At 36.3% G+C, this 12,329-nt stretch overlaps 1 protein-coding gene, 1 long non-coding RNA gene and 1 pseudogene across 6 annotated transcripts; 1 reads left to right on the forward strand and 2 right to left on the reverse strand.

The window, feature by feature from the left end:
- LOC109224994 lies at positions 347-2,467 on the reverse strand. Its single transcript, XR_002067790.1, has 2 exons — positions 1,860-2,467; positions 347-1,021 (listed from the first exon to the last, which is right to left on the reverse strand). It is a non-coding gene; the product is annotated as an uncharacterized LOC109224994 (long non-coding RNA).
- LOC109224995 lies at positions 4,383-7,344 on the forward strand (annotated as a pseudogene). The gene is made up of 3 exons (XR_002067791.1): positions 4,383-4,921; positions 5,568-6,497; positions 6,611-7,344. The product of XR_002067791.1 is annotated as an indole-3-acetic acid-amido synthetase GH3.6-like (transcript).
- LOC109224996 lies at positions 4,899-11,941 on the reverse strand. 4 transcript variants are annotated; one of them, XM_019389582.1, is made up of 7 exons: positions 10,335-11,941; positions 10,195-10,250; positions 10,019-10,078; positions 9,710-9,945; positions 9,098-9,274; positions 7,884-8,500; positions 4,899-5,037 (listed from the first exon to the last, which is right to left on the reverse strand). In XM_019389582.1, coding segments are annotated over exons 1-7 (1,269 nt in total). In that variant the 5' UTR covers positions 10,337-11,941; the 3' UTR covers positions 4,899-4,916. The 4 variants fall into 4 exon arrangements, with proteins under 4 accessions (XP_019245127.1, XP_019245130.1, XP_019245128.1 ...); XM_019389583.1 differs by lacking the exon at positions 4,899-5,037 and adding an exon at positions 7,082-7,165; XM_019389584.1 differs by lacking the exon at positions 4,899-5,037 and adding an exon at positions 7,093-7,169.

The following is a 12,329-nucleotide window of genomic DNA, read 5'->3' on the forward strand; positions in this document are numbered from 1 at the left end:
CGTTATTTGTTTTGGAACTTGTTGGTATATTCGAACGGGGTCCCGAGGGCCCCGGTTATGATTCAGATCAAATTCGGATCAATTTTAGACTTAGCCTAATTGCTGAAGTCCCAAGTCTGCTGGTGTCATCGCACTTGTGGAGGGATTGATCGCACGTGAGGAATCGTGGATGCGGAAGGTGAAGCACAAATATTTCAGAGTTTGAACCCATATGCAAAGGAGATTCAGAGTTTTTTTCGAGATACCAAACTAATGGTACAACCTCGTTGGCCCCAATATTTCTGGAAATGGAGGCCCAAATGCCCAATAGTTAGTTCTGTACAATTATCAAATCTCATCACAAGAGTTAAAAAAATGAATTGTCCGAAATATCAAGCATATGGCTACCTGAGTTCAAAATTAGAGCAACAATTTATTACATCAGGGATTCTAAGTTGAATTTATAATAAAGGCGACGTTAATGACCTTGCTATGTGAAACAATGTTACAACGAGTTAAACTAGTCTGAATTCTAAAATTAACTATTCATTACTGCTTCTAGAATCATCATGCTTCAGCAATCTGCAATTAGGATCTACTAATTAATGACCTGCTTCAGCTTAAACAATCAGAATCAATGGCTAACAAAGAAGCGATTATAGGCAAGTCCATTGATGAATTCATGAGAAGCTAATCATAACAAAGCATTGAGCAGTTGCTAGGCTTGATCACTGAATGGTTTCAATTTAAGCATTTAATAAAAAATAATTAGAACAATAAGCTAACATAGAAGAAACAATAGGCAAATATAATGGTGCATCTATGAAACTAATTATACATATGGATCTGAACAACTCGGATCCTCATTCATGAAAATCAATGGAGTATTACAGAAGGTTTTGATCATACCTAGTAGCGGTAAAACAGTGAGGATAGACCAAATACATATCAGAAAGTTGAGGGATGAAGTTCAGCTCTCGAAATCACAGAACCAACAACAGAGTCAGTAGCCAAAGCAACATTTTCCAGAGTAATTAATCTTCTAGAACCCAGAAAAAGTGGAGTAAATCAACAACAATCAAATTCACTTTAGAAATTCTTCTGTATCTTATTTTTTTCTTTTGTTTTTCTTTGTTTGTGTTTTGAATTTTCGGACTTCAGATCTGGGATCACAAATTTGAATTCCAGAAATGGTTTTTAGTTGTTTTTTTACTGTGAGTGAGCTCTTTTATGTGTGTGAGTTGTGGGTGAGAGTGTATGCAGATGAACGAGTAAGTATAAATTTTCAGAGATGGGCATGAACGCTGAAAATGTGCAGAGGGTCATTTGTTATATAGAGCAGATTTCTTTCAGCCTTTTCTTTTCTTTTTACTCCCCCAAATTTCTGTTTTTGCCTCTCAGACCTTAATACCCAACCCCTGCTCACTCTTTTCTTGCTGAACAGTTCCCTTTTCCATTGCTAGGAAGCTTCCTAGCAGTTATTAAAAGATTCCCTAGATTGAATTCCCATGTATTACCAATTTCTTTCAGCATTGTGCCTGGGCCTTCTAGCCCAACAAACTTACTACCTACATCTTTTCCTAATTGGGCTTTGCACTCGCTGGGCCTGACTATCCAACAGAATAGTCCCAAATTTGAATTAAATCAAACGGGCAGGCCTAAGTGGAGTCCAAATTCACATAAGCTCAATCAGAATTACCATCGGATAGAAGTGCAATTTATACTAATTAAAACATGTGATTGAACACTAATTTAATCATGTGAATACTCGTCATAAAGAATCATTGACTAATCCAAACCATGCTTATGAACTTGACAATTAATTTAGATCCACAAATGGCAATAATTGAACCAAGCAAAGAAAGGAGAGAGTGATTTACCTAATGAGATCGAATGCAAGGATAGAAGAACGAAGCTCCATGTGTTTAAGTCTTCAAAACTCCGGAGATTTTCGACCTATGAATACTTGGCCGGACTAAAATCCGATAAATATTTCATAGGTCAAAAAATTCTTGAAGAATTGAAGGTTAGAACCGAGCAAAGAAAATGGGAAAAGTTCAAAGGGATTCCGGCCGGTCGACGGCCGTTTGACCAAAAATAGACCGGCACGAACACCAATTGACTTCTCTCATCAAGAGTGGTCGAGTGATGTAAGTTTCGTCACTAAAAGGAGCAAAATCAGGAGAAAATTAGAAAAGGGACAAAAATCTTGGATTTTTATTTCATAGAACCTCTATTCAGCGAGTTTGGGAGGTTTTTTAGGGAAGATAATGATGTCTTAGGGATGAGGAGGTGGTGAGGAGTGTTTGGTGAAAATTTGGGGTCAATTGGGGGTGGCCCGTCGCCGGGGACGATTTCATGCGGAGGTCAGACGGTGGTCAACAGTGTCATGAAGGTGGAGGGACGACGGTGGGCGGCGGAAATGATTTCCGGCCGCCCAGGAGAGGATATGAATAGGGAAATTAGGTATGGTGTGTAAAAACATGATATTTTTAGTTTGGGTGTTTTATTAAAAAGAAGGAAATAGGGAAAAAGACGTAAGTTTGGTACCAAACTACGTCGTTTGGACTATCTGGTGGGCACAGCTTGGACCGGGCCACAGACAGGCTTTGGTGAACTGGGCGGCCAGATTTTGGGCCCTATTTGGACCTCTTTTCCTTTCTTTCTTCAAATTTCAACTCTAGCCAATTTAAATCTAAATGAGTCTAAATGCAAAGTTAACCCAAATAGCGTTTAAATAATTAAAACTAATTATAATTAAACCAATTGAACAATCAAAAATTTAAAGGAAACAACTAATGTGATTTTTTTGTAATTTTCATTTGAAGGTGTAACTATATGCAATTAAACCTTAGAAAAAATGCAATGAATAAAAGTCAATTTTTTTTTTTTAATGATTGTCATGGTTTTTAGAACATTCCTAATGATGCGATGATGAAAATAATCTTCTAGTGCGATAAAAATGCAATCAATTAAACAAACAAAAATCAAAATAATTTAAAAACTATTTTTTTTTAACCTTTTAAGAGTATTTTATGTATAGGGCAAAAATTATGTGCTCACAATTAGCCGTCGAGGCAAAATTATTTTATAGGCGAAAGAATAGAGAAGTACTTGTTCCTTCCACAGTTTTTCTTGACATGATTTTTCCCTCAATTTCTTCCCTGAGCTATTGGCCATGTCATTCTTGGACATTCTGGAAGTAGAATGACTTTTTCTTTTTTCTTTCTATTTTTATAACAGTATATCATGGACAAGTACCAGTCAACATTTACGGGTTTTTTGTTCAAATCACTAGCTCTTCCTTTTTTTTTTTTTTTTCCCCTCCATTTTGATTCCCCTTTGGTCCTCTTTGTTGGACCTATTGCTCATTTGGTGACTCGAACCCATGACCATGACCCTAGAGTTGTAGGTGGAGGGTGCTGACCATCTGAGCAACCCCTCTTGTCACCAGCTCTTCGTCTTACAGTTAAGGATCACATGGTAACATAATAACTATTATTAGTCAACAATCATTTTAATAATAAAACTTAACAAATTAATTCAGATTTCAGAATCCAAACTGAGCAGCTCTTTAATTGATTAAATGTTATTACAGATCAAGGATCCAGATCTGGATAGACTGAGAGCCACAATGTCAACGGATCTATAATCCATGCTCACAAGTCACAATTGTCAAAAGCAATTTATAAATAGTAAGTAGTACGTACATGGTATGAAGGTGAGGTGTTAAGCACGTTATGAAAACTACCTAAACCAAATTAACAAAAGGAGAGAGAGAGAGACATGGATATGTTTTATTTACAGCTTGTTTGGATGATTGTTACCCATTGTATCGTATTGTATTGTTATCTGGAAACAATGTTTGTTTTGATTGTTTATTTAAAATTGATTGTATCGTATTGTTAAATCTATTGTTCCGGAACAACCAAAAACCCCATTTTTTAAACAACCGATTTGGTGTGGTGGGATTGTTTCGTATTTTCTGTTCCAATTATGCCCTTAGTTATTACTCCATAATTCTATTTTATCCTTTATCTTTTTTATTTTAACTCCAAATCTCCAACTTATTGACCTACTTTATCCACGTACATCTTTTCCAGAGTTGGTTCGTATCGTTCTTTTCATCCAAATCTCTGTTCGTTTCTTTATCTCTTTTCATCGTATTAGAATTTTGTTTTTTGCTAATGATAGTTAACTTTTTTCTTCAAGTTTTTGCTCTTGTTTCCAAGCTACATAATTGATGATAAATTAGTAGAAAGAGATTTTTAAATTATTTTTATACATAATTCTTGATAAATTTTATTTAAAACAATTGAGGATATTTTAGTAAACTTATCAGTTACAGTACAGTACGATACAGTCAAACCAAACAACAAAAATATTATTTAACAACAGCAAACGATGAAATCTATCCAAAGTTGTATCCATAAAATGATACAGTACAATACAATACAATACAGTACAATACATTATAAAACGATGGGTAACAATGATCCAAACATAGTGTTAAACCCCAAAACTTCCTTAATATAAAGTCCCACTTGATACTATACAGTACTCAAATATTCATTTACTTCACCTTGTATGTACAAATTACTAATATAGTAAGTCTTCAGAGTATGGAAACAAGCGTAGCTAATGAGGCACCAAAGGCCACAATAACGGCGGAGGACTACAAGAAGGATCTTGATTTCATTGAAGAGGTGACTAGCAACGTTGATGAGGTCCAATGCAGAGCTCTTGCTGAAATCCTCTCCCAGAATGCACATGTTGAGTACTTGCAACGCTATAATCTCAATGGCCGCACTGATAGAGAGACGTTCAAGAAAGTCGTACCTGTCATCACTTACGAAGATATTCAGCCCGATATCAACCGTATAGCCTATGGTGATAAATCTCCAATCCTCTGCTCCCAACCCATCTCTGAATTATTGTCAAGGTTCTCCTCCAATCCTTCTTTTTTCTAATGGAAAGTTAAAAATTGATATGTATCGATCTCTCACATTTTGGGCCGTACATATTGAAGTATGTGACCATCTCATCGAAAAGCTTAAGCTGTTAGAAAAAACACACTTTTATTTAGTAGTTAATCATGTCTTCAACAGTACATGCAGGTTGTGTTGGGATCGAAATAACATGGTGCATGCGGAAGCTAACAATACAAAGCTTGGTGGACGATAAATCAGACAAAAAAAAAAAATATTAAACTAGGCATAATAATTTATAGTGGTTTGGTCAATTGATCTGCATATGATAAAATTAATGTAAAAGAAGAAAAACAATCGAGAGAAAAATATCCCCCTAAGCAAAACTCTTTAATGACTAAATTGTGAATATTTGTTTTTTTGTGCACTTGTGAGAAGCAGAGATCCTTAATTTATAGATGTGCAAAACTTGTCTTCCACGAAAAGGATAAGACATATTAAGGAGATTTAGTACTTTTAGGAGTCTTCTTCCATTCCTTCAAGAAATAGAGTCCTAATAGATTTCAGGGCAAACCCTAACAAGTTGCTCTAGCATGTGTGTGAATATGATGGATCCTCGATTCTAAATAAATTTTTGCTAAAGGGAAAGTTTTGATGCAGTTCTGGCACGTCTGGAGGGGAGAGCAAATTGATACCAACAACAGAGGGAGAGCTTGAGAGGAGATTACAGCTTCACAAACTTCTGATGTCTGTGTTGAGTCAAGTGGCTCCAGATTTTGGAAAGGGCAAAGGAATGTATTTCATGTTCATAAGCCCTGAACAGAAGACCCCAGGAGGATTAGTAGCTCGCTTTCTTACAACTAGTTTTTACAATAGTCCTCACTTCAACTACAGTCGTCTTCATTACCCCCACTTTAACTACACTAGTCCAACTGCAGCCATTCTGCCCAGACTCTTACCAAAGCATGTACTCCCAAATGCTTTGTGGTCTCTGCCAAAACCAACAAGTTTTCCAGGTTGGCTCCTTTTTTGCGACCAGCTTCATTCGTGCCATCCGATTCTTGGAGAAGCACTGGTCTCTACTTTGTAATGATATCCGAACCGGAACGATTAACACCCAAATAACTGATCCTTTAGTGAGAGAGGCAGTGATGGAAGTCCTCAAACCTGACCCAACATTAGCTGATTTCATTGAGGTTGAATGCAGTAAAGAGTCATGGCAAGGGATCGTCACTAGGTTGTGGCCTAATACCAAGTATGTGGATGCTGTTGTGACTGGATCCATGTCACAATATATACCGATACTTGATTATTACAGCAACAACCTCCCTCTTATCAGTACTGTGTATGCTTCCTCGGAAAGCCACTTTGGAATCAACTTGAACCCTTTTTGTAAGCCTAGCGAAGTCTCTTACACCCTTATTCCCACCATTTGCTATTTTGAGTTCTTACCGTATCATGGAAACAGTGGAGTCATTGATTCGATCTCCATGCCCCAGTCGCTTGATGAGAAAGAACAACAACAATTGGTTGATTTGGCTGATGTCAAGATTGGCCAGGAGTACGAGCTTGTCGTTACCACATATTCTGGTATTTTCAAATGCCAAATTAAAAAGCTCTTGGCACATTTTCTTTTTCCCCATTTATCAGTCAAACATGCAGTCTGTCAATGCTTAGCTTTGCTTGAATTTATGTCATTTCAGGACTCTACAGATACAGAGTTGGTGATGTGCTTCGGGTTGCTGGATACAAGAACAAAGCGCCTCAATTCAACTTCCTATGTCGGGAAAATGTAATCTTGAGCATTGGTGCTGACTTCACTAATGAAGTTGAGCTACAAAACGCAATGAAAAATGCAGTGGGCAATCTGATGTCATTTGATGCTCAGGTAACCGAGTACACCAGCTATGTTGATATTACCACTATTCCAAGCCACTATGTCTTATTCTGGGAGCTGAGTGTGAATGACTCTACCCCAGTTCCTCCATCAGTCATTGAAGATTGTTGCCTCACAATTGAAGAATCTCTAAACTACTTCTACCGCGAGGGCCGTGCGTCTAATAAATCAATCGGCCCTCTAGAAATTAGGGTGGTGGAAATTGGAACTTTTGACAAGCTCATGGACTACTGCATTAGCTTAGGATCTTCCATGAACCAATACAAGACACCCCGTTGTGTGAAATATGCACCCCTTATTGAGCTGTTGAATTCAAGGGTCGTATCCAGCTACTTCAGTCCCATGTGTCCAAAATGGGTTCCTGGCTACAAGAAATGGAACAACACCAATTAAATGTCAAGCTTCCAATTTCTCTGCTTTAATGTCAACCATTTGTGGATTGCTTTAGTGAATAATCATCCTAGCTATGTTAGTCTTTCACGAACATGTTATGGATTTGTATTTGTCACAAATAAAATATGGCACTTTTTATTTCTGTAATGGTTTTATTGTGTTGAGTAGTTAGTGCAGAGACATTTGAGGAGAAGCATCAAAAAGAGAGGTTTGGTAGACACTTTTAATACCCATATTTTATCCAATCTAAAAAAATCACTCTCCCAACCCGTGTAATGTTCAGCAAAAAAAATAAAAAAAGGCGCATAATGTTGGGTGGGTTGGACGGGTGATGAGGGAAAAATCCAATTTTGCCTAAGATTTTCCTGCAGCCTCAGGGCATAAGTCTACAAGCCTGGCAAGTGAGAAACAACCCTGTACCAAGTAGTAGTACAAAACTACAATCCCTCTATTAATTTTTTTGGAGAAAACTACTGCAGAAGTGTTAAAGACTGGATTAGCAAACAATTACAAGCTTTGAAAGGAAATATTCCTGATTACTAGGAAAATATAACAGAAAGACTTTAACATATAGAGCTATATTTTTTCCTCTTTTCCTTTACAAAAAAAAAAACTTGTAAGCATTCCAATGTATGTTTCACATAACAATGCAAATGAAAAGAAGATAGAGAGATTGCTATAATGACCTATCTTTAGCTTGCAGCTTAGAGCGAAGCAATTCCTGCAAATCTGCCTTCCGAATGTTGGACACCCCATATATATTTAGTTGATGATTTGCCATGGCCCTGAGTTGAACCAGTGTCATATTATAGATATCTTCAATACAAGGTGATGGTCTAATAGATGACACGGGAGAAACATCAGCATTAGAGTTATCATGGGAGCTGGAGCCGTTAATGACCGGAGGGTCGTGACTTGTTCTGCCATGTGATTTTACCAACCTATTCTGAACACTTCTTTGATCTTTATTATCTTGGTCTTGGATGACTGGTCCACTGAATTTACTCCTCTTTCTCAAGTGGGACTGAGAAGTTGCACTAATATCTGCAAAACCAGCAGCTCTTTTGGCTTCAGCCAGTTGAGTTTTCTTGATGGTATTGTCCCCATAGCCATCACCTCCCCTCTTTAGCTTATTTAGTGGCTTGCTTCTGTCATTCCTCTTAGAATTCAACAGATGTGGCAGTGATTCCTCTATAGTAAAATCATTTTTAGTAGGCCAAACTCCTTTCTGTGTTTGTTTGCTGCTATACTCTTTGGCTCCTTGTTCTGAAGCATGTCTGTCCTCCAGAGTTGTTTCTGCAGGCTGTCAAAGAACTTTTTTACCTTTTCTGATTGAACGGTCTCAAATAAAGACATCATCTAAACTGCTAAATTTAGGAGAAAAGTTAATCATCTGCTAAATTTAGGAGAAAAGTTAATCATATAAAAATTCAAACTCTTTTTGTCTAAATACCGAGGATGATGAGCGACATCTGAACTGGGAGGTTTAAGATCTATGGACCTGAATAGAAGAGAGGATTCATAAGATCGATCCCAACTATTCCCTATGTTCTAATACATGTGATATTGTTATCTTATTAGTCCATTCCAAAATAAATGACACATTTCTATATTTGGAAACAATTTTTCAAAACTTCACATTTTACCTTAATGAGAAACTTTTTATAACCACACAAATGTTATGGCATGTTTAAGACCACAAGTTTCAAAAATCTTTTTCTTTCTTAAACTCCATATTTAGTCAAAATACATCACATAACATGGTACGCATGGAGTAACTGGGATTGAGATGTAGTTGATTGATTGATATTCTGTTTCTAATCCTCTGGGAATCTGAACTCAAATTGTTAAGAACTTTTAGACACTCTAAAAGTTTGGTTTATCTCAAAAATCAGCTTACTGCCTTTTGGTGATTCCTCACTTGAACCAGAGATGCCAAGACTGTGTTATCGGCCTGTGCAGTGTAATTATCCTTGAATTCTACAGTATTCATATCCTTTGTGTGATTGTCTATTGCTTCCATTTTGGTAAGACCTTCTTCAGGCAGGTTTGAACTTCTGATACCAGTTTCTGCAGGCTGTTGATTTTAAAATCCAAGGCATATCAAAATAGTATGTCAGGCTATATATAGGTGTCCTGGCATCCAGCTACCTGAAGCCACTGAAAGAAGAAGGCATAACAAAGTTTCTATTTTATTGTCCAACCTAAATAGGACATACTGGAATTCCATTTGTTCAAGGCCAAAAAAAAGTCCATATACAACAACTTCATCGTTCACTAATTGCAAAACAAATGATAGTGTTTTCTTTTGACTTCAAGAACTTGACATGTTGAAGACATTACAGGCATTTGTAGTTTGAGCTTAAGGTCCATATGTAACATATGCCATACAATGTCATCGATGCCAAAAGCACTATGGATATAACTTATAAGTAAGCACCAAATATTTAGTACTACCTAAAGAGCATGTACTGACTAAAGTCAACAAATAAGAACATGTGATAATGCAAACCTGTTCATTCTCATTCTTTAAGTCCCTTAGCAAACTTTCCAGGTTATCAATCTTTTTATGTAATACAGCAAAGCACATATCAGACGATTTCTTATCAGCACAAGCACAAGCCAGTTGGCTCTGGAGCATCAGTATATCATCTTCAAGTTCAGCAATTTCTGAATCAGCTTTTGTTATTAGTATCTTTAATACTTGCAGACAAGATTCCTCATTTAAAGCATCTTGCTCGATCACGTCTGTGAATTAAAATAGATGAGGGAGGTATGTCAAACAAAAAGAACAATAAAAGAGCTATACATGTGAACTTACCAAGCCGTGGATCGAAATACAAGTTATACTGCCAACAGTTTGCTGGATAACTGCTCTCATCTGTGACAGAAAATAAGTCAGGACATTAAACTAGAGGGATTTGTCCATCCATTTCAGCAGTTCTTCTACCAAAAAAAAAGATCATGAAATCCAATTAGGATAATAGAATATCAAACCTTGATTTTCAGGTGGACCCCATATAGATGAATCCATCTCCTTGAGAAATTCTACCCTGATGATGTATAGAAAAAAGCAAATGATTAATTTACTCGCTTAAGAGAATACAAGTAAAACAGTAAGGTTCAAAACATTGTACATGTCATAGGCTGATGACTGCCGGAGGCGAATCCAGAATCTATGGGTTCAACTTTAAATTTTTTCAACATTGAACACATTATATTTTTAAAGTTAGGAGTTCATATCTATTATTTTTGCAATTTTAATGAATTTTTACTCCGCGTCGAAAGTTACGGGTTGAACCCGTAACTGCCACACTGCATCCTCCGTTGATGACTGCAACACCATCACAGTTCAAAAGTTAAATCACCAAAATCAACATACAAAATTGCACATTCACATTGAAAAATCAATGGCCTCTGATGAGAAGTAAAAACTAAATAAGGTACGGCAAGGTGTTTTAATGTTAAAAAGATTGTTTTCTTTTTCTTTTAGTTTTGCTCACCGAGTACCACTTCCATCTTTTTATCAGCTGGAGTCATACAATTCAATTCATATATCTACATATCAAGCAGAATCTTTCCCGTATTAGCTTAAAACATTATCACTATTATGTTCTAGAATCTAGAGAGAACAACATATGCACTTAATTCAGTTGAATTGAGCTTCTACTCTTAATTTGTTCCATTGAACTTCTAAGCTGACTTCCATGTATTATAGAGACAATCAGGGGTGAATCCAGCCCTTTGCTACCAGATTCATTTGAACCCAGTATTTTCGACGCGAAGAACAAAATTATGTGCAAAAAATTCATTAATATTGCAATACATAGTGGATATGAACCCATAACTTTAAAAATATAATCGGTTCAACACCCTAAACATTAAAGGTTGAACCACAGAGTTTAAATCCTGGATCCGCTCCGAAGACAATGACATCTGCACATAATTCTATTGAATTTTGACTTCTGTACTTCCTCAGTACAATTGAATTATGAGATCCCTAAATTATTGTGGAGTTGTATCTAATTCCAATCCCCAACATCTGAAGCCTTACATCCACAACCGCTCAAAAATGTCATTTAAAACCTAGAAGTAGGATCCCTTTTTCTGGTGTAAATTACCCAGCGGCGGAGCTAGAGTGTCAGAAGCCGAAAATCCTTTGAATATGTATAAATTATTACTTTAGAACCCAGTAACTTAAAACGATTAGAATCCGAAACCCATAAGCTTAAAATTTTGGCTCCGCCTCTGAAATTACCTACTACTATCTGGGGAACTACCCGGACCCACCATGTGGAATTATACTGGGTATGTTGTTGTTCTTGTTGTTGTATCTGGAGAACTACACCGGGAGTTAGAGTACTAACAATAATAGCCACAGAATTAACGAAACAAAACTACAACCCAGGAATTGGAAAAAAAAAAAGATTCATGATCAGAATCAACAGTATTCTTACAGGTGATTATGGCTGCGTCTATACATGCAAACATTTGAATAGATAAATACACACAAAAGTACTATTAATAACTAAATTCTTATGCTTTTCAAGGTTCGAAAGCATTAGTAGATGACAATAAAAATTCAAATGCAAGAACGTCATCTCTTTTTCAAAAGCATTGTGAGGAAGAAGAATTTTGCAAGAGTAGTAGTAGTGGTAACTAACTAAAGCAAGAAACGGCGATTTCAGTTGCAGAGACGAGGGAGTTATTTGAATTCCAAGGGTCAATTTATGTAGAAACAATATACTTTATCCAACGTGGAAGATTCAGGACCCATATCCGGTCCTTTTTAAAGTGGATATGGACCGACCTTAGCTGACCTGTTGATTTTTCTGTTTATGGTGTCTTCTATTTACTTTTTTTTTTTTTTAACGTTTCTTTTATCTCAATTTTAATTTATTATTTTATTAGTTCGAAATTTGACTAATAAACAATAATTCAAATCAAATCATTAATAAAAGAATGATCTCAACAAATCGACCCTGCAGACCAGCCCATCAACAACAGTCAAAGAATGATATTAGCCACCATAAAGTTTGATAATTTTGATTGAGTGACTTTTTGAGTGCTATAAGTATAGTTAAGTGATTTTTGTATTACAAATAAAAGAAAAATAACTTTATTATGTAATT

This window comes from Nicotiana attenuata, chromosome 4 (assembly GCF_001879085.1).
Source record: "Nicotiana attenuata strain UT chromosome 4, NIATTr2, whole genome shotgun sequence".
NCBI classification, from domain to species: domain Eukaryota; kingdom Viridiplantae; phylum Streptophyta; class Magnoliopsida; order Solanales; family Solanaceae; genus Nicotiana; species Nicotiana attenuata.

Bases quoted from the DNA above. Each gene is read 5' to 3' on its own strand.
- LOC109224996 (XM_019389582.1), bottom strand. The intron at 10,079-10,194 runs GTTTGATATTCT...TTTCTGTCACAG, and splicing joins GGGTCCACCTGAAAATCAAG to ATGAGAGCAGTTATCCAGCA. The intron at 9,275-9,709 runs GTTTGCATTATC...TAAAATCAACAG, and splicing joins TAAAGAATGAGAATGAACAG to CCTGCAGAAACTGGTATCAG.